The sequence below is a fragment of the Carassius carassius genome, chromosome 32 (genome assembly GCF_963082965.1).
Source record: "Carassius carassius chromosome 32, fCarCar2.1, whole genome shotgun sequence".
Taxonomy (NCBI): Eukaryota; Metazoa; Chordata; class Actinopteri; order Cypriniformes; family Cyprinidae; genus Carassius; species Carassius carassius.
This window is the reverse complement of record NC_081786.1, coordinates 19,421,246-19,444,697: the sequence shown is the minus strand read 5'-3', so window position 1 is coordinate 19,444,697 and position 23,452 is coordinate 19,421,246. Positions and strand designations below refer to the sequence as shown.

The window sequence follows — 23,452 nt, the reverse complement described above, 5'->3', positions numbered from 1 at the left end:
TCGGCATGGCATGGAGGTGATCAGTTTGTGGCACTGCTGAGGTGGTATGGAAGCCCAGGTTTCTTTGACAGTGGCCTTCAGCTCATCTGCATTGTTTGGTCTCTTGTTTCTCATTTTCCTCTTGAGGTTCAGGTGTTGTGAGTTTGCTGGCCAGTCAAGCACACCAACACCATGGTCATTTAACCAACTTTTGGTGCTTTTGGCAGTGTGGGCAGGTGCCAAATCTTGCTGGAAAATGAAATCAGCATTTTCAAAAAGCTGGTCAGCAGAAGTGCTCCAAAATTTATTGGTAAACGGGTGCAGTGACTTTAGTTTGCAAAAAACACAATGGACCAAAAGCAGCAGATGACATTGCACCCCAAATCATCACAGACTTTGGAAACTCAAAACTGGACTTCAAGCAACTTGGGCTATGAGCTTCTCCACCCTTCCTCCAGACTCTAGGACCTCGGTTTCCAAATGAAATACAAAACTTGCTCTCATCAGAAAAGAGGACTTTGGACCACTGGGCAACAGTCCAGTTCTTCTTTTTCTTAGCCCAGGTAAGCTGCCTCTGACGTTGTCTGTGGTTCAGGAGTGGCTTAACAAGAGGAATACGACAACTGTAGCCAAATTCCTTGACATGTCTGTGTGTGGTGGCTCTTGATGCTTTGACTCCAGCCTCAGTCCATTCCTTGTGAAGTTCACTCAAATTCTTGAATCGATTTTGCTTGACAATCCTCATAAGTCTCTCCGGTTCTCTCGGTTGGTTGTTCATCTTTTTTTTCTCCACACTTTTTCCTTCCACTCAACTTTCTGTTAACATGCTTGGATACAGCACTCTGTGAACAGCCAGCTTCTTTGGCAATGAATGTTTGCGGCTTACCCTCCTTGTGAAGGGTGTCAATGATTGACTTCTGGACAACTGTCAGATCAGCAGTCTTCCCCTTGATTGTCTATCCTAGTGAACCAAACTAAGATATTCAATTCAATTCAAGTTTATTTGTATAGCGCTTTTTACAATACAAATCATTACAAAGGAACTTTACAGAAAATTATGTTTCTACAATATTTAGTAATAGCTTATAAGTGGTGACTGTCAGTTTGTGCACGTATGACAGGATTTTTTAGAAAAGTTAATACAAGACGTAGTCAGCCAGACGATGAACATTATTAATATTATTAATAATTAATAATTATTATATGATGCAGTCACACTTGTAGCAATATTTGTTAGTTCTGTTTGTTGATTCAGGGTAAGCATCATCTGGGGTCCTCTGAGGGTCAGAGGGTCAATATCTCTGTCTTATCCGAATTTAATTGGAGAAAATTATTGGTCATCCAATCTTTTACATTTTTAACACACTCTGTTAGCTTAGATAATTTAGAAGTTGCATCTGGTCTCGTTGAGATATATAGCTGAGTATCATCAGCATAACAGTGGAAGCTAATTCCGTATTTTCTAATAATATTACCAAGGGGCAACATGTATATTGAAAATAGAAGGGGACCTAGGACTGATCCTTGTGGCACTCCATATTTTACTGATGATAAATGAGATGACTCCCCATTTAAGTAAACAAAATGGTAGCGATCAAACAGGTAGGATCTAAACCATCTTAGAGCCTGCCCTTGAATACCTGTATAGTTTTGTAATCGGTCTAAAAGTATGTCATGATCTATGGTGTCGAACGCAGCACTAAGATCAAGACTAGAAATGAGATGCAGTCTTGATCTGACGCAAGAAGCAGGTCATTTGTAATTTTAACAAGTGCAGTTTCTGTGCTATGGTGGGGCCTGAAACCTGACTGAAATTCTTCATACGTATAATTTTTGTGCAGGAAGGTGCTCAATTGAGCAGACACAACTTTTTCTAAAATTTTAGACATTCAGATTCAGATTTATTTTATTCATACATTTAAACATTTAACAAATGATTACATAAATCAACATAAAGTCTGAAATGGAATAGGCAGAAGCAAAAGCTTATTGCGCCTATCCCAGTGCATTTACAAAACATAATCAGTAAAGCTGCCAATGTCTTATACATGGAGAAAAAAAACAAACAAAAAAAAACATCATCAACATCCCCAGCATCCATTTTCATCTTTAGCATCTATTCTCAATGTATTTTTTTTTATAAAAAATGATTTCTTCAAAAGAATTTTAAATTAAATTAAGGTTTTACAGTCTTTTAGCTCTTGGTCCAATTTACTCCACACATTAATCCCAACAAAAGAAACACAATGCTGCTTTGCACTCGTTCTCACATGTTTTTTGAAACATTTCTTCCTTTCGGAAATTATAAACACATTCTCGTTTTTGGAACAATCCCTGTATATGCACTGGTGACCTATTATGGCTTATATTATACATAAATTGTGCTGTTTTAAACTCGACCAAATCCTTCAATTTTAGTGCTTTTAGTTTAATGAAGAGCTCATTTGTATGGTCCCTGTAATCCACTTTATTCACAATGTGGATAGCTCTTTTTTGAATGATACTTATTGGATTAAGATTGGTTTTATAAGTGTTTCCCCAAACTTCTAGGCCATAGGTCATATATGGGAGAACCAGGGAACAGTATAAAATATATACATTTTTTTAATTTAAAAGTTCTTTAACTTTGGATATTATTGCAAGAGATTTACATAACTTTGCCTTGATGTAGTTTATATGGGGCTTCCAGCTAAGCTTATTTTGTAAAAATACTCCAAGAAATTTTATTTCATTCACTCGTTCTATCTCAGTATCATTTATTCTTAAATTTATACCCACATCAATGGCACGATTTCCAAAAACTATAAATTTAGTTTTATTTAAATTAAGGGTTAACTTATTAGAATCAAACCACTTCTTTAACAATGATAATTGTTTTTCTACTATATCTATCAATGCTTCTAAATTTTTACCAAAACTAAGCATGCGGGTGTCATCAGCAAATAAAATAAGGTTGTTTTTGAAACTAAACAAAGATCGTTTATATACATAAGAAACAAAAACGGACCCAACACTGACCCCTGTGGCAACCCGAAGGTAATTGTCAGCAGCTGGGAATCATTGCCATTGGTGTGGACATACTGTGATCTATTCTTCACATAATTCTGGAGCCAAGAAAAGGCCACTCCTCTAATCCCATATCTGTACAGTTTTTGAAGTAACAATTCATGATTCACTGTATCAAAAGCTTTGGTTAGATCTAGGAACACACCAACAGCATATTGTTTATTGGCTATAGCATTTTATATTTTTTCTACAAGGTCCACTAATGCTAAGGTAGTGGTCCTATCAGGTCTAAAACCATACTGCTGTTCACAATGAATATTTTGCTTATCTACATAACTGAATAATTTTTTATGGATGATCTTCTCCAGTGTCTTAGAAAACTGTGAAAGAATGGAAATAGGTCTATTATTTGTGAATTTCTGTTTATCACCAGCCTTGTGAATAGGAATCACTTTCGCAATTTTCATTCCTTCTGGAAATACCCCCGATTGTAAAGAAAGATTAAAAATGTAAGCGATTGGTTTTACAACACATTCAATAATATCTTTTAATACTGACATATCTAGTATTAAATATGTCTTTATGTCTAATATGTCTAAATATGTCTTTGACTTCGAGTGGCGCCTATACAGGATGGCTGCCTCCGTGACGTGCTCTGCAGTTGTTTTTGTGTTTTTGTTAGTTTGTCCTGTCTTTAGTTATATTCCTGCAATCAGTTTCACCAGGGACGAATTGCTGGATATTCGGCAACACACATCTCCCGATATTTCACCGGTTTTCGACTATTCTGATGTTTTGCTGGACATTCTTATCGGCGGAGCGGCTGCGCTGATCACACGCTTCAAGAGGACGCGCAGACGGGGAAAAAGAGCTGGCGCGCTCGTGAGACTCAGAAAACGCGGATTTCGAACGCCGTTGCCTAGCATCCATCTGGCAAATCTCCGCTCTCTACCCAACAAAACGGACGAACTGCTTCTGCTCTCTCGGACAAATAAAGATTTCTCTCACTCTGCTGCTCTGTGTTTCACGGAAACTTGGCTGAATGACACCATACCGGACAGCGCGCTCCATCTGCCGGACTTTCAGCTGTTTAGAGCAGATCGCGACGCAGAATCAACAGGGAAATCGCGCGGCAGCGGGACATGCTTTTACATCAATGAACGGTGGTGTACAGATGTAACTGTGTTAAAGAAGACGTGCTGCTCAAATCTTGAAACGCTGTTCATTAACTGCAAGCCGTTCTATTCGCCGCGGGAGTTTCACTCGCTCATTCTGGTTAGTGTTTACATCCCTCCTCAAGCGCACGTGAGCTCAGCTTTACAGAAACTCGCTGAGCAGATCACAGAGACAGAACAACAACACCCAGACTCTGTTTTAATCATTCTTGGGGACTTTAATAAAGCCAATCTCTCCCGTGAACTGCCAAAATACAGACAGCATGTTACTTGTCCCACAAGAGACAGTAATATATTGGATCACTGTTACACAACAATAAAGGATGCATTTCACTCTGTTCCACGAGCAGCTTTGGGACATTCTGATCACCTTCTGGTTCATCTTATACCGACCTACAGGCAGAAACTAAAATCAGCTAAACCTGTATTAAGGACTGTAAAAATATGGACTAATGAAGCAGAGCAGGATTTACAATCTTGTTTTGACCTCACTGATTGGAGTGTTTTTGAAGCTGCTGCCACCGATCTGGATGAACTCACAGAGACCGTAACATCATATATCAGTTTCTGTGAGGATATGTGTAGGTGCCAGGTTTGGGTTGACGTCTTTTATTTTGAAATTTATTTTTTGGTTTGTTACGTCACTTGCTTTAGGTGCATATTACTTGTTAGTTTGTGTGTGGTTGGCATGGAGGAAGGGGGTGAGTAGCTGGGACGCTCACTTTCTGTTGACCGTTTTCATTTCATTTGGATTTATTTCATTTCTTTTCCTTTTGTTTACTTTACCGTCATCATCATCATGTTGCTGTTCTTTTCAATGTTATAATAAATCACATGGATCAACTATGGAAACGCGTCAATCTTTAATCCCTCTACTCAGCCTCTTAGCGGTTACTGGCTGCCGCTATATTTAGTCAACAGAAAACGGCCACTGTTGGATTTGATTATCGTGGATTGGAAAGGATTTCTACGCACACCGCATGCACGCGACATGCTGACGCACACACTGAAGTGAGATCGCGCTTCTGTATCCGGAAGGCAGAAGAGGTATGTGAGCGGTTTTGCTATGTTTGGCTGCAACATTGCTGTTTATTGAATGAGAAGACGCTAGTGTCGCTGTGTTTGGATACCGCTTATTGGATGGATAGCGGTTGTGGAATGAAGTGCAAGTTTACTACGCACTCGTGATCGCGTTGTGGTGGTGCGTTCATTCATGAAATTGTTGGCTTGATCTACGCGTTGAATACAGCGCCGTTTCGATTACTTGGATTGCGTTGTGAGAAATGGACGCAAATGAGTCTGCGCACGCTGCTATATGCAGCAAAAGAGAACCTAAGCTTACAGCAAAGGCCTTGGCTCTTAGAATTGAGACGTTGCAAAAAGGATCGCAAGTCTAAGGTGAATCAAATGAAGAGCTTAATTTTATCAATGAAAGATCTCATGGAATGTGATGAAAATGCTTTACAATTGTCTTCAATGGTGGGATCTTTAAAATGTTTGAAAGATGATGCATCTTTGTTGCATAAAGAAGTACTTCCTTTTCTTCCTCCTGAGGAACAAAACAAACAAAATGAGTGGTTTGATGCAGTTTCTAAGCACAATGATGGATTTGTGGAAGATGTAGAACGATGGTTGAATGAAGCTAAGAATCTGAGGAAAAATGGTCAAATAACAGAATCAAATTCTACTCAACATTATGCAAATCATTGCCCATCACTTTCTGTCATTCATCATCCAAAAGCAATGGATAATTGTGCTGAACCTCATCTAAGCTGTGATACTAATGTTCTACCTTCTGCTGAACCAGTTTCATCATCTCATAATATGCATGTTCTAAGTGAAGATCCGAACTGTGACATGGACGATGGTGATGTGCAGAATCAAATACAGCCAACCGATAGTGTCTCTAACGTGGGCAGGAGAACGACAACTACTCATGGATCTCGAACCAGTCGATCTTCCATTGTATCTGCTCATCTTAAGGTTAAGGCCGAAATGGCAGCCTTGTTGGCACATCAGAAAATGTTGTCACGGAAACATGTACTGGAGAAGGAGGAGGAGGATTTGAGGAGGAGAAAAGAACAAATGGAACTGGACACTAAAATTGCTGTATCCATGGCCAAGATGAAAGTGTATAGTGACGTGAGGTCAGAACAAAGTGCTTGTACAATCTCTTCTGATGCCAGTGCGTTAAGGGCAAGAAATACTGGAACCAGTTCTCTTAACCCTAATGTGGAGCCATTTTTACCTTTGAGTTCACGTTCAATGCCACAACATCTACCTGTATTTCATATACAGGCTCAAGCAGCACCAGAGAATCCGATGCGTTTTCCAACTCAGTCCGCTCAACAACAGCAACAGAGTGTAAATTCTAACACAAGGTTGACACATTCTACATTACCCAGCATCAGTCATGATGGTGGACATGGACCCGGAATGCAGGGTGCACATGGATCAAGTTTACAGGATGGTTTGGCAGGAGGAAGTATCCTTAAGCTTATTGACAAGCAGAATGAGATTGCTGCCCTATTAGTTCAGCAACACAACTTATCTTCACTTCCACCAAGGGAGGTCCCATTCTTTGATGGAGATCCATTGCGTTATCACGACTTTATGCGAACATTTGAAGAAGTGGTGGAAAAGAAAGCAAGTGGCCATGCAGATTGCTTGCATTTCTTGGAACAGTACACTAGAGGGCAACCTAAAGAGCTTGTTCGAAGCTGTCATTTGATGATTCCTTCACAAGGGTATATAAAGGCTAAGGCTTTGCTCAAGGAGCATTTCGGCAATGAGGTAAGAATAGCCTCAGCTTACATGAAAAGAGCGCTCTCATGGCAAACGATAAGATCTGAGGATGCTAAGGCTCTGCAGGACTACAGCCTCTTTCTTAGGAGTTGCTGCAATGCAATGCAGAACATTTATTACATGAACGAGTTGAATCTTGCCTCTAATATGCAAATTGTTCTGGCAAAACTTCCGTATAAGTTCAGAGAAAGATGGAGAATGGTGGCATATGATTTACAGGAAAGACGGAACCATCCAGCTTGTTTTTCTGATATTGTGGACTTCGTAGAAAGACAGGTAAAAATAGTCACAGATCCGGTATTCGGAAACATTCAAGATGTTCTGCCTAGTGGAGGTAGAAACCTGAATACCAAATTACCTCATACAAAACCTAGAAGTAGTTTTGCCACTACAGTCACTGCAAGTGGTGCAAAGGAGTGTGGTGGGAAGGCTGTGAATAAAACCTGTCCCTTCTGTGATGGAGCGCATATATTGGACTCATGCAAGAAGCTTTTTGAAAGATCTCATGCAGAAAGGATGAATTTTCTGAAGAAAAAAGGGATTTGTTTCGGTTGTTTATGTACAGGACATTTCAGCCGTGATTGTAAAGAGAGAAGCATATGTAAAATATGTCATCTCAAACACCCAAGTCTTCTCCATATTTTTCCATCAGAAAGAAAAGGCATGCAGTATAAAGATGAGTCAAAGTCAACAGTGGAAAGTGCTTTTGTCTCGCTCCAGTCCAGTGCTCTTACTGGGGCTGGTAAAGAAAATTGTGCATTGTCTATCGTTCCTGTATGTGTGAAATCAAAGAAAGGAAGTAAAGTTGTGACCACCTATGCCTTTTTGGACTCTGGGAGTTCTGCAACTTTCTGCACAGAGAGTTTGATGTCCAAGCTCAATCTCTCAGCAAAGAAAGTTAACATTCTAATGAGAACCATGAGTCAGGACAAATCCGTTTGCTGTTACGTTTTGAAGGATCTTGAAGTGTCAGCATTGGATCAAGAGCATTACTTTGCTTTACAAGAGGTATACACACAGAGGACCATGCCTGTGGGTAAAACTAACATCGCCACACAAAACGACCTTGCTTGCTGGCCTCAATTAAGTCATCTTTGTTTGCCTTCCATTGATGCTGGTGTGGAGTTACTGATTGGTGCTAATGTGCCAGAAGCTTTGGAGCCATGGCAGATTATCCGCTGTCAAGACAGTGGCCCATATGCTATTAAAACCATGTTTGGATGGGCAGTTAATGGACCAATCAAGCGACAGGAAGAGTATGCTGTTAAGGAACGTTCTCACATGACTGTCAATCGGATCACCGTTATGAAACTGAATGAGTTATGGGAGCAACAGTTCAAGGGTGACTTTCCTGAATGTGTGCAAGAGGAACAGCAAGGATTGTCAAAGGAAGATCATCAATTCATGGATTTTGTTTCACAGTCATCAAGACTGATCAATGGGCATTACTGCATTGGTCTTCCACTTAAAAACGAAAAGGTAGTCATGCCAAGGAATAGAGCAATAGTGGAACAACGTGCTCTGAATCTTAAAAGAAAACTTCAAAGAAACACTTCTTTTCATGCTGACTATACTACCTTTATGGAGAGTGTCATCGCTAAAGGCCATGCTGAAAAGGTTCCCACAGCTGAACTGGAACGACTGGATGGACGCTTATGGTATATACCCCACCATGGTGTTTATCACCCTAAAAAGCAAAGGATCAGAGTGGTGTTTGATTGCGGAGCATCATATCAAGGAACATCATTGAATGAACAACTTTTGCAAGGTCCAGATTTAACAAGTCCGTTGGTGAGTGTTCTTGTGCGATTCAGAATGGAGGATGTTGCCATGATGGCTGACATAGAAACGATGTTTCATCAGGTTAAGGTAAAGCCTTATGATTGTGATCTGTTGAGGTTTCTTTGGTGGACTGGAGGAAACATTGATGCCAACCTGGAAGAATACAGAATGATTGTGCATTTATTTGGAGCAACGTCATCTCCAAGTTGCTCTAGCTATGCATTGAGAAAGTGTGCAGAGGACCATAAGGATCTGTATGATGCCAAGACTGTGGACATTGTCTTTAATAACTTCTATGTAGACGACTGTCTCGTGTCTGTGTCTACTGACTCAGAAGCTGTTCGACTGTACCAGAAGCTCACAGAAATGTGTGCTAAAGGTGGATTCCGATTAACCAAATGGATAAGTAACAGCCGCACTGTGTTAAATGCCATCCCTGAGGAAGACCGAGACAAGAAAGTTAAGAACTTGGATTTGGAACATGACATGCTACCTTTGGAAAGAGCATTAGGTGTGCAGTGGTGTACTGAATCTGATGTCTTCAAGTTCAAGGTGACCATCAAGGACAGACCTCTTACTCGAAGAGGGATTCTTTCTATTATTAGTTCCATCTATGACCCTCTTGGCTTTCTGTCTCCTGTGATTCTACATGCAAAAATGATACTTCAAGACCTGTGTAGAGAAAAAATTGGATGGGACAGCACTATTCCAACAGTGTACATTCAGCGATGGACAAGTTGGTTAGAGAAACTTCATGAATTGGAGAAATTCGAGGTCCGGTTTAAAGCCGGAAAGCTTTGGAGAAGCTATATCTGCCCAATTGCATCACTTTTCGGACGCCAGTGAGAAGGGTTATGGCATGGTGTCGTATTTACTACTTCATAATGATCAACAACGTGCTCATTCCTGTCTTTTAATGAGCAAAGCAAGAGTGACTCCTTTAAGACCTATCACTATCCCTCGTCTGGAGCTCACAGCTGCCACACTTGCTGGTCGCATGGATAAGTTGTGGAAGAGAGAGCTGAAGATGAAACTTCAGGATTCGGTATTTTGGACCGACAGCACCTCTGTCCTCAAGTATATCCAAAATGAGACTTCTCGATTCAAATGTTTTGTAGCCAACCGAGTTGCTGAAATTCGCAGTGTTTCTGAAATCAGACAATGGAGGTATGTTAAGTCTTCCAACAATCCAGCTGACCTAGCATCCAGAGGTCTAAAGGTTGATTCATTTTTAAAGAACCAGATATGGATTTCTGGTCCTCCATTTCTTGTTCAACCACAAGAGTTGTGGCCCGTAGATCCTACTGATGTAGGTGTGATGTCGTCTTGTGACCCAGAAGTGAAAAGGAGTGTTCTGGTGAATACTGTGCAAGTTCATCAAGAGTATGATTTTATGCCATACTTTCATTATTACTCTTCATGGATGCGATTGAAAAAAGGCGTAGCTTGGATCCTTCGATTCAGGAACATTCTAGTTGATCTCAGCAAGGAAAGGAAAAGGTTGATGACTGCTTACTCTGATATGGATAAGGTGCAACGAGAGACTGTTGTTGAGAAAGAGATACAAAGCTTTAAATCCAATGTGCCTGCAAAATTGTTGTCTTCAGATGAGTTGGAAAGAGCTGAATTGGAGATTATTCGTCTTTGCCAAAAGAAGAGATATTCTGAGGAACTGGTTAGTCTACGGAAAGATGGATTGGTAAAACGGAATAGTGAACTCTATAGACTTAATCCTGTGCTTCAATCAGATGTCATCAGAGTTGGTGGGCGACTGGACAAGGCTATGATGCCTGAAAGAGTTAAGCATCCAGTAATACTGGCCAAGGATTTACACATTTCAGATTTGATTCTGCGACAGATTCATCATGACATTGGACATTGTGGACGAAATTACATGCTGGCTAATTTACGGCAGAGATATTGGATCCCTGGTGCTAGCACGGCTATTAGAAGAATTTTGTCCAAGTGTGTGGTCTGCAAACGTCTTCATGGAATCCCGGGTCATCGGCAGATGGCAGATTTGCCACAAGATCGAGTCACACCTGACAAACCGCCATTCACGCATGTTGGAGTGGACTGCTTTGGTCCATTTGAAATAAAAAGGGGAAGGAGCGTTGTAAAACGTTATGGAGTGATATTCACATGTTTAACTATAAGAGCTGTTCACCTTGAGATAGCGAATTCTCTTAATACAGATTCTTTCATCCATGCATTAAGACGATTTATTGCACGTCGAGGACAAGTTGTCGAGATCCGTTCAGACAACGGGACAAACTTTGTTGGTGCCCAACGTGAACTGCAGGAGGCTATAAAAAACTGGAATCATAATCAGATCAATTCATTTCTGCTTCAAAAAGGAATTAAGTGGAACTTTAATCCCCCAACTGGCTCGCACTTTGGAGGAATTTGGGAGCGGCTTATAAGATCAGTAAGGAAATTCTAAATTCTATCCTTAGAGGGCAAAGTCTGGACGAGGAAGGTCTTTACACACTTTTTTGTGAAATCGAATCAATCCTCAACAATCGTCCAATATCCAGAGCATCTCTGGATGTTAATGATTTGGAAGCCCTTACTCCAAACCATCTTCTCCTCTTAAAAACACAGCCATCTTTATCACCTGGACTCTTTGACAAGAACGATCTGTATTCACGACGACGTTGGCGACAGGTCCAATACATGGTGGATCTATTTTGGAAAAGATGGACCGGGGAATACCTACTTCAACTACAAGAACGCCAGAAGTGGCTGGTGAAGAAACGCAATTTTCAAGTGGGAGATATTGTGCTTGTAGTGGATGATACTGCTCCAAGGAGTTCATGGATAATGGGCAAGATCATTCAGATCACAAAGGATACAAAAGGATTAATACGTCAAGTAAGAATCAAGACCAAGAGTTCCTGTTTGACCAGACCCATTACCAAAGATTGCCTTCTTCTTGAAACGGAGGATTTTAACTAGGTTATTCTACGACCGACTGACTAATTGACTGACTGACTTGTGAGAGCTCTCAACTGACTTACTGAAGACTTTGACTAAAGACGTTTTAATTGACATGTTTACTTCAGTTGATTATGGACATTGTTCACATTGAAGAATTGGACATTTACATATACATGCATACATACACATACATGTGTAGCCTATACATTGTTTATTTGCGGAATAAAATTTAGCGATTTATATGTATGTAGGTACATATTCAACGATGTGTAACTTGCATGATTGTGTTGTATTATGATTATTACAGTTTGTGGGTGTAATAATCAGGGGCTGGTGTGTAGGTGCCAGGTTTGGGTTGACGTCTTTTATTTTGAAATTTATTTTTTGGTTTGTTACGTCACTTGCTTTAGGTGCATATTACTTGTTAGTTTGTGTGTGGTTGGCATGGAGGAAGGGGGTGAGTAGCTGGGACGCTCACTTTCTGTTGACCGTTTTCATTTCATTTGGATTTATTTCATTTCTTTTCCTTTTGTTTACTTTACCGTCATCATCATCATGTTGCTGTTCTTTTCAATGTTATAATAAATCACATGGATCAACTATGGAAACGCGTCAATCTTTAATCCCTCTACTCAGCCTCTTAGCGGTTACTGGCTGCCGCTATAATATGTGTATTCCTACCAAGACTCAACTAAATTACAACAATGTCAAACCATGGTTCACTGCAAAACTCAGACAGCTCCGTCAGGCCAAAGAAGATGCTTACAGGAAGGGGGACAATGTCTTGTATAAACAGGCTAAATACACACTGGAAAAGGAGATCAAAGTGGCAAAGAGGAATTATTCTGAAAAAATAAGGACTCAGTTCACTTTGAACGACTCCGCATCAGTGTGGAAAAGCCTAATGAAGATCACCAATTACAAGACACCACCCCCCAGCACTGTGGAGAATCAACGACTGGCAGACGATCTGAACGAGTTTTACTGCAGGTTTGAAAGAACACCCATCACCTGCCCTGAACACCTCCCCACACAACCATTCACACCATTCACAACTCCTGCAACCAACCCTGAATGCCTCTCCAAACAACCGTTCACACCATTCACAGCTCCTGCAACCCATCCTGATCACCTCTCCAATCAACCGCTCTCACCATTCACAACTCCTGCAACCAACCCTGAATGCCTCTCCAAACAACTGTTCACACCACTCACAACTCCTGCAACCCACCCTGAACACCTCTCCAATCAAGCGCTCTCACCATTCACACCTCCTGCATCCCCCCTCTCCCCCACACCTGCAATACAGATCAGCGAGGATGCGGTGCGCCAGGTCTTCCGGAAGCAGAAAAGGAAAAAAGCACCAGGCCCAGATTGCGTTACACCAGCCTGTCTGAAATCCTGTGCTGACCAGCTGGCCCCCATCTTCACACAGATCTTCAACAGATCGCTGGAACTGTGCGAAGTCCCTTCATGCTTCAAACGCTCCACCATCATCCCTATCCCAAAGAAATCCAAAATTACAGGACTAAATGACTACAGGCCTGTGGCTCTAACGTCTGTAGTCATGAAGTCATTTGAAAAACTGGTGCTGGCCCACCTGAAAGACATCACTGGACCCTTGCTAGATCCTCTTCAGTTTGCCTACAGAGCAAACAGGTCTGTGGACGATGCAGTAAACATCGGACTGCATTATGTTCTGCAACACCTAGACAGACCGGGGACCTATGTGAGGATCCTGTTTGTGGACTTCAGCTCTGCCTTCAACACGATCATCCCAAACCTCCTCATGCCCAAACTAACTCAGCTCTCCGTGCCCACCTCCGTCTGTCAGTGGATCAACAGCTTCCTGACAGACAGGCAGCAGCTAGTGAGACTAGGAAAATACACATCCAGCACCCGTACAATCAGCACCGGAGCTCCCCAGGGCTGTGTTCTCTCCCCACTGCTCTTCTCCCTGTACACTAATGACTGCACATCTAAGGACCCCTCTGTCAAGCTCCTGAAGTTTGCAGATGACACCACACTCATCGGCCTCATTCAGGACGGTGACGAGTCTGCTTACAGACAGGAGGTTAAAGAGCTGGCTGTCTGGTGCACTCTCAACAACCTGGAGCTTAACACGCTCAAAACAGTGGAGATGACTGTGGACTTCAGGAGAAACCCCCCTGCACTCCCCCCACTCACCATCATGAACAGCACTGTGACTGCAGTGGAGTCATTTAGGTTCCTGGGCACCACTATCTCTCAGGGCCTGAAGTGGGACATTCACATTGACTCCATTGTGAAAAAGGCCCATCAGAGGCTGTACTTCCTTCGCCAGCTGAGGAAGTTTAACCTGCCACAGGATCTGCTGAAACAGTTCTACTCCACCATCATCGAATCCATCCTCTGCACTTCAGTAACTGTCTGGTTCAGCTCAGCTTCTAAATCTGACCTCAGAAGACTACAGAGGGTAGTCCGGACTGCTGAGCGAATTATCGGTACAACCCTCCCATCTATTCAAGAACTGTACTTATCCAGAGTGAGCAAAAGGGCTGTTAAAATCACTCTGGACCCCTCACATCCAGCACACTCCCTCTTTGAACTGTTGCCATCTGGTCGACGCTACAGAGCACTGAGCACCAGAACGACCAGACACAGGAACAGTTTCTTCCCTCAGGCAATCCATCTTATGAACAGCTGAAAATAACAGTGGGACACACTACACTATTTATATTTATATACACTACACTTTTTATCCAACACATACTTAGCGTACACGTAAATCTTTTGCACATAATATACATGTACATACATGGAACACACTACACTACTTATATTTATATTTATATACACATACACTTATTTATCCAACACACATACTTAGCGTACAGTTAAAATTTTTCCACATAATATACATGTACATACATAAATGCTCATTTTAATATACCTGCCATACATTGTCAATTTGTATATTGTCAATCCTTACCCACCTATTTGTATTTTTTTGTATTTTTTATTCCTCATTGTGTTTTTTGTTCTGTCGCTGTTATGTTGCACTGCGGAGCTCTGTCACGAAAACAAATTCCTCGTATGTGTGAACATACCTGGCAATAAAGCTCATTCTGATTCTGATTCTAGTCCATTCCAGTCAGCTGACATCTTAGTCTTGCAGTTTTTGACAACTGAAATTATTTCATTTTCATCAGTGGCTTGAATAAATATAGTTTTATCAGTGTTTGGTATTTTACTCAAAACATCCACTTGATTAGTGTTGACTATTTCTTTAGCCAATTTAGGAAATATTCATGAAATATTGATTAAACTGATTTGCAGTTTCATCAGATTGATTGATCAAAGTTCTATCGTTTATTAGAAATTCAGTTGGAATGTCAGCATTTTGATTTCCCTTTTTGATTAGTTTGCTTAAAGCACTCCAAGTATTTTTTATATTACTTTTATTTTTCTCCAAAAAAGCACCATAATAATTAATTTTACTTAATCTTATAATACTAGTTAATCTGTTCTTATATTGTTTGTATGTACATTATGCCTCTTTTGTCTTCTTTCGCAAGAAGTCTTTGTACAGTTTATTCTTCCTCTTACATGCTTTTTGAATTCCCCTCGTAAACCAGGGCTTTCCTGTAAATCTATGGTTCATAACTTTATTAACTAGAGGGCAGTGTTTTTCATACAAAGTAATGAAGATTTTGATAAATGTATCATATGCAGTATTTACATCGTCTACATAAACATTATCCCAACTTTGTTCCCTTAGTTCATTCTTAAATCTGGAAATAGCCTCTTGAGATTTTAACCTTTTTACTATGATTTTTTTTGTTTTCTTTTACTGATTTAAACACTCTTTTTATTACTGTAAAAACTGGTAGATGGTCAGATATATCAGTAATTAAAACTCCACTTATTATTTCACTTTCTAGAAAATTAGTGAATATGTTGTCAATCAGAGTTGCACTGGATTTTGTTATTCGAGTTGGTCTTGTTATGGATGGATACAAGCATAAACTGTACATGGAATGAATAAATTCTGTAAAAGTTTTTTGTTTTTGAGGATTGAGCAGATCAATATTACCATTTTACTTCTTATATCCTCATACAAATCAATCATTATTTCCTGAAACTTTTCAATACAAGACCCTGCCCCTGGTTTTCGATACACACAGCTTATGGCATTTTTTGATCTTTCAATCTCAATTTCCACTGTTACACATTCCATGATGTTGTCCAGAATTAAACACTTACTACTGACCATTTTACTTCCCAAATTCTGATCAATATACAATGCAACTCCCCCGCCTTTTTGACAATTTCTACTTTTGTAGAATGCATTGTATCCTTCTATTTTAAACAAGCAAGATGGCTCTTCACAGCCAAGCCATGTCTCTGAAATAGCTATTGCAGAGTATTTATTTTTTGTTTGTTCCAGACAGTCTAAGATCTTGGGAAAATTTGAATTAAGACTCCTGCAGTTGAAATGTATAATGAACAATGAATCTCTTAGAGTCATTTGGGCCTCAAAATGGTCTTCAGTAAAGTATTCACAACTGTTCAGTATTTTTGTATAAAAATTGTTATCTGGATCAAGATCATTTTGCATATCTTGTGGTTTATATTCTGTATAATCAAACGTTTTAAATTGCAGATTTTCATAATCAGAATAACCATAATCTGTTCTTACAGTGTTTATAGTTGAGGGTAGGTCCATCTGGTTGTGTCATATATCCAATTTGTTGTCTTTCATGGCATTCCCTTTCTTTCAATCTGGGTGATCCATGGCAATATTCAGTCATTTATATTGGTCCAATTCTGTTATATCCTTAACAGTGATCACTTGAGCTTCTTCTGGATGTCCGTTAAGCTTGATCAGAACTCTGCAGTTTCTTGTCCAGGTGTCTTGAATCTTCTTTTCTTTCCTCAAAATCCTTGCTTTTCTTGCTATTGTAGCATTTCTCTTAGTTAGGTGCTCATTCACATAAACACCTGTACCCTTTAATTTTCTGCCATTCCTAAGCACCTCCATTTTGTGCTTTCTATTAGCAAAGCGAATCAGAATATTTGACTTATTGCGGTCTCTCTGGGGCAAAGTATGGCAAGCAACAATGTTCTCACTATTTATTGTAATGCCATTGTTGTCAAAGAACTTGATTACCTGTTGTTCAAGCGTTGGTAATTCAGGACTTAAGAGCAGGATTTAACAGATTTTTCTCTCCCCCACCACGGGCTGCTGCCTGTGCATAAGAGCGTTTTATTTCAAGCCCTGATATCAACAGGTCATCCTTCCTTGAATACTGCTCCAAATCATCAATTCTTCTTTCCAGTTGTTCAATTTTCTTGTCCTTTTCTTGTGCCTCTTTTTTCAGTTGTTTAATTTCCTCCGGCAATTCCTTTAGGCCTCTTTGTTCGGTTGCCACTTGAGTTATTTCCTGTGACATGAAGCCCAGAGCCCTCTTAATTTCATCAATGTCTTCAGCCAGTTTCTTATTAGCCATTGCATCAATGAAGATATTACAGGTAGGTATGCTACCGGGGTTGGGATTTCTTCAGTGTCTGCTGTTGAGCAGTTTAGGCCTTGTATCCACAATGTCCAAGATATGCCTTCAAGACTCAAAATACTTACACATCCAAAATCCTTATATGTTCAGTTCATAAAAGATTACTTTAAATGAGGTAGATGGTGTCTTATTTCCTTGATATAGTTAAGATTGTGGAGCTAAGTGACACCACCACATCAGCATGGCAGACATAAATGGAAGATTTGAAATATGCCTATAATTTGCCAGTTCACTAGGATCTAGTTTTGGTTTCTTAATAAGAGGCTTAATAACCGCCAGCTTGAATGGTTTTGGGACGTGACCTAAAGATAACGACAAGTTAATGATATTGAGAAGCGTTTTTTGATATTGAGATACCATTTTGAAGGCTCAGGAAAACATTTGCAGGTGTTTTGAGTTGATTAGCTGATTGGCATGTCAGCATATTCTAATTTGTTGAGATAGTGAATTGGTGGGCTTTTGTTAAATGTGAGCCAAATCATCACAATTAAAAGAACCAAAGACTTAACTTCAAAGACTACTTCAGTCTGTGTGTGATGAATTTATTTAATACCCAAGTTTCACAATTTGAGTTGAATTCCTAAAATATTTTTTTTTTCTCCATGACATTATAATTTATTGAGAAGCACCTGTATCTTCATGGAACATGATCTTTACTTTATATCCTAATGATTTTTGGCATAAAAGAAAAATCAATCATTTTGACCCATACAATGTTTTTTTTTTGCTATTGCTAAAAATATACCCCAGCGACTTAAGACCGGTTTTGTGGTTCAGGGTGACAAATCTACACTTGAGAATACTTTTTAACTAACTTTTTGCCCATTTTACTTCTTATCAGGGTGTTTGGCTTCCCTGTCCATTACACAGACGTGTCGAACATGAGTCGTCTGGCCAGGCAGAGGCTGCTGGGAAGGTCATGGAGCGTCCCGGTCATCCGTCACTTGTTTGCACCACTCAAAGAGTACTTCGCTTGCATCTGAACTCAAATCCAGTACAGATGAGAAAAATCGAAACCGATGTAATACCAAGAGCTTGGAAAGCAAGCTCTCGTATGTTATTTGCAAGTTCGACATCAGAAAAAAAAAAAAGGTATTTCATGTTTTGTTTTGTTTTTTTTCTTCTGGTTTGGAATAATTGACTCTTTTTTTTTTTAATTCTATTTAATTTTTTTTATTATTCATTTGACTTTTTAGCAGTGTTATCCAGTATTTGATTTATGTGTGCAAGCTATACTTGAGACATGGCCTCCTTTTTAAGGCACTGAGAGACGATGTAACAAGGAACGAGAATTCGTTGATACGGAAATCGCATTTAGTTCGGCCAAACATTTCGCCTCCTGATTTTTTCGACTGTCGGGTAGCGGATCGATCCATTTCCCGCGGTGCGCATCTCTTTCCTCTCCTCCGGCGTCTGAGCCTTGGTAAGAGCGGGAAAAAAAGATTTTCTCTTAGTGTCAGGGGAGCTCTGTCTTAAACAATCCAAAACACCAGATCACAAATACCTCTTTGTTTACAGTTTCTATACACAACTGAAGGTAATAAAGGTACTACTGTAATAGATGACAATATGGTGCTTCAAGGGGGTTAAAAACATTGCAACTCATGTGGTGCTACTACTCGAAACAAGATCACGGGGTTACGTTTTGTATCGTCGTCAGGTAAAACGAACGACTGAAACCTTGAAAAAAAAAAATGACAGGTCAAGCCAGGTCTGCCACATCTCATTTTATATCTTTTACAGGCTTTTTGTACAATATTCTCTGGTGCTCTTTTAAAAAAAAAAGAAAAAAACATACCTCAGCCTTTCAGTCTTTGAGGTCTGCTTCCTTCAGTATGCCTGCAATCCGAACACATGAAACCAGCCACATGGGCGGAGATGTTTTTGTCATCCATACCTTGAAATCAAAGGCTGTGGTGATCTACTGTTTTTCTAGTGTCACACAGGCCAGAATCATTACTGTACAACTCTTAGCGTGCGTGGCGGCCACAGGAATGATGGCGTCGGTCGGTCGGGCGGTTGTATTGTCGGCCAGGTGAATCAGCCTTCAACTGCGGCGTCCGCAGGCTATTCTCAGTCAGGTGCAAAACTTTAAAGGTGCGTCTTCACAATGTTCTTCTAACTTTTAATAGCAATTTTTTTGTGCTGTGTTACCAACAATATCAAGCACTTTTGTATATGTATACTTCTTTATTTCTGTAATATTTTATTTTTTAAACTTTCTCCTTGATTCTTGTGAATTGTTCTTTTTTTCTCGGTTATGTTTAATGATGTGAAACTCTTGCCGTTATATAAGGTAATACTTTGTTGTGTACAGTAGGGCTGTGCCAATAGATGTGAACGAATGAGCTAGGATAGAATAAATCCGTCTGTCATGCCGGTGGTGAAGGGGCCGAATTCAAATAGCACCCCTCTAATGTTTCCATGTGCTACAGAGTCGCTTTATCATAAATACAGTATAGTGTCTGCTCACGGTTCTTACCGCTTTATATAATCCCAAAGTGAGTGTGTTTGTTAAGTATCCCTGTAGGAAAAGTAGTCGGATGGGGTTAACTACAGCTGGTCCCTAGCGTAGATCTGAAAACATTATTATGTTTGCCAATGGTGGATGTTGACCATGTCAATGATGTAGTTATCACGCAAGCTAAATTTGTGAATCTGGTTAGAAACGGGCTCTAATGAAATCCTCGTTAGGCTCTCTTTTTTAATTTAAGGCATTGCACTGCTTACTTATCTTAACATTTGTCACGTTCTGCAAAGTTGCTTTTATTATTTTCCCAGTTTTATCGACGCCCAGATTTGTTTCTTTTTGTACATTTTGTACATAGAAATTGTCTGTAGCTTTTTTTAATGGCCTATGAGATGTACAAATATAATTCTTTGCTAATATATACTATAGAATCAAAACAGCACTCAAATTGCAAGAGGGGGTAATTGACAAAATGGCAACAGGCTAATTGACATAAGCTATAAAGCAGCAGGGTGTCTTTTTGTAATTATTTATGCGTGTTGAACGGAGGATCACACTAAAGAATGAGTTCGCTAAGTGATTTTAACAGTCCCATCTTTACTGCACAGCCCTACATACAAAAGTGTGTTTCGATTTGCTTTTTAATTCTTGTTTTAAGTACTAAGAGAGGGATTGTAGGTGTTTCCTAAGGTGCTAAACATTTTATCTAATTGAGAAAAAATATATTATTTGGAAAATAAATAAACTTGTCTTTTTTTCGATTGTTTCTTGTAGTATCGGAGAAGCACTATTATTTCACCCTCTCGTATAAAGATATTAACAAAGGCATTTTAACTTTGTACTTGAAAAAATTTATGATAAATGATGAAAGATTCTTATATTGTTTTAGAATAGACATTGTGGGTAGTTGTTGCTTAACTGTGGGAAATCATGTACTCCTAATGGGAAAAATAAATAAAAATGTAATAAATTTTGCTGTTAACATGTACTTGCTTAATATCCAGGCAGAATTGCTTCTAAGTCCTACATTCCATGCCATATATCCAGCCCTCCATCTTCTTTTGTTTCATTTTTTTTCTTCTGTTTTGTTAAATTTAATTTGCTTAATTTGGGTTTATATATAAATATATATATAAATATTTGGCTGTAACAGCCTCTTGTATGCTCTCCTAACAGGTTCTCTGTATATCTCAGTGACACTGTTGATATTTGTGACCTCTGTTGTGTCATATAAACTTATTTCAAGCCTTCTCTTCTTTTGCAATCAGCTCATACAGCAAATGTAGCAATCATTCGCCACCTCTCCCCCTTTCTTTCGTTATGTACCCAGAACGAAGAAAAAAGGCTCCTTATGTACTTGTGCTGGAGAACACTTGAATAAATGTATTGTTTTTTTGTGAAAAAGTTGTGTTTTCTTTGCAAGTATCTAAAAAAATATATGTGATTATTAGGTAAATTATTAATTGTATATCATTATTAGTTAAATAACATTTAACTTCTAAATATGTATTATTTGTATCGAATATTTCAATATAATACTCTGGAAAGGATGCGTACTATTAATATAAAATATATATATTTACATACAGGTGCATCTAAAAAAATTATAATATAATGAAATATAATTTTTCCCGGAAACATTACAAAAAGTGAAACTTTCATATATTATAGATTCATTACATATAAAGTAAAACATTTTAAAAGTTTTTTGTTTTAATTTTGATCATTAGAGCTTACAGCTCATGAAGGTAAAAAATATAGTATCTCAAAATATTAGAATATTTACATTTGAGCTTCATTAAATGATCATCCCTACAGTATAAGTTCCAGGTATCACTTGTTCTCTGAAACCACAATAATAAGGAAGACTGCTGACTTGGCAAAGGTCCAAAAGATAATCATTGACACCCTCCACAAAGAGGGTATGTCACAGAAGGTCATTACTGAAACAGAGTGCTGTATCAAATCATGTTAAATGCAAGTTGACTGGAAGGAAGAAATTGGGTAGGAAAAGGTGCACAATCAACAGGGATGACCGCAAGCTTGAGAATACTGTCAATCGAAGCTGATTCAAACACCTGGGAGAGCTTCACAAGGAGTGGACTGAAGCTGTAGTCAATGCATCAAGAGTCAGATGTCTTCAGGAAAAGGGCTACAGCTGTCACAGAACCAAGCCACTCCTGAACCAGAAAAAAACGTCAGAAGCATTTCACCTGGGGTAAGGAGAAAAAGAACTGGACTGTTGTTCAGTGGTCCACAGTCCTCTTTTCAGATAAAAGTAAATTTTGCATTTTATTTCAAAATCAATGTCTGGAGTCTGGGGGAAGACTGGAGAGGCACAGAATCCAAGCTGCTTAAAGTCCAGTGTGAAGTTTCTGAAGTTAGAGATGATGTGGGTGCCGTAACGTCTGCTGGTGTTGGTCCATTGTGTTTTATTAAGTCCAAAGTCAATGGAGACTTTGGAGCACTTTATGCTTCCGTCTGCTGACAAGCTTTATGGAGATGCTGATTTCGTTTTTCAGCAGGACTCAGCACCTGCCCACAGTGTCAAAACCACAAAGTGGTTTGATGACCATGATATTACTGTGTTTGATTGGCCAGCCAACATGCCTGACCTGAACCTGAACAACATGAATCTTTGGGATATTTTCAAGAGAAAGATGAGAAACAGTCGATTTGAGCTGAAAGCTCAATAGTGCCTCAGCAGTGCCACAGGGTGATCGTCACCGATGATGGAGTTTGAGCTAAAGGAGCCCGGCCAAGTATTGAGTGCATAAATGAACATACTTTAAAAAACTTGAACTTTTCTATTTTGCAAATCCTTTTTTTTAATTGATCTTAGAAAATATTTGAATATTCTGAGATACTGGATTTTTTTACTTTTATGAGCTGTAAACTCTAATCATCAAAATAAAAAAAATAAAAAAATAAACTTTTGAAATGCTTTACATGTAATGAATCTAGAAAATATGAAAGTTTCACTTTTTGAAATATTACAAAAAATGTACTTTTTCAAGATATTGCAATTTTTGGCGATTCACACGTGTGTGTGTGTGTGTGTGTGTGTGTGTGTGTGTGAATATGAGTATATTACATTGAGTATATTATATTCTATATATATATATATATACATACAGTGGGTACGGAAAGTATTCAGACCCCCTTAAATTTTTCACTCTGTTATATTGCAGCCATTTATGTTCATTCAAAATCATTTATGTTCATTTTTTTCCTCATAAATGTACACACAGCACCCCATATTGACAGAAAAACACAGAATTGTTGACATTTTTGCAGATTTATTAAAAAAGACAAATGAAATATCACATGGTCCTAAGTATTCAGACCCTTTGCTGTGACGCTCATATATTAACTCAGGTGCTGTCCATTTCTTCTGATCATCCTTGAGATGGTTCTACACCTTCATTTGAGTCCAGCTGTGTTTGATTATACTGATTGGACTTGATAAGGAAAGCCACACACCTGTCTATATAAGACCTTACAGCTCACACGTGCATGTCAGAGCAAATGAGAATCATGAGGTCAAAGGTACTGCCTGAAGAGTTCAGAGACAGAACTGTGGCAAGGCATAGATCTGGCCAAGGTTACAAAAAAATATCTGCTGCACTTAAGGCTCCTAAGAGCACAGTGGTCTCCAGAATCCTTAAATGGAAGACGTTTGGGTTGACCAGAACCCTTCCTAGAGCTGGCCGTCCAGCCAAACTGAGCTATCAGGGGAG

General features: G+C 39.3%; 1 protein-coding gene across 7 annotated transcripts in view; it reads left to right on the top strand.

The window, feature by feature from the left end:
* The window catches only part of dnmt3ab (DNA (cytosine-5-)-methyltransferase 3 alpha b), a 77,777-nt gene extending 56,661 nt beyond the window's left edge, over positions 1 to 21,116 (top strand). For all 7 annotated transcript variants that reach the window (XM_059520677.1, XM_059520679.1, XM_059520676.1 and 4 more), the window contains one exon: positions 18,084 to 21,116. In XM_059520677.1, the coding sequence (XP_059376660.1) occupies positions 18,084 to 18,225 (142 nt within the window). In that variant the 3' untranslated portion in view covers positions 18,226 to 21,116. The remainder of the gene's footprint in view (positions 1 to 18,083) is intronic.
* The last annotated feature ends 2,336 nt before the right edge of the window (positions 21,117 to 23,452 follow it).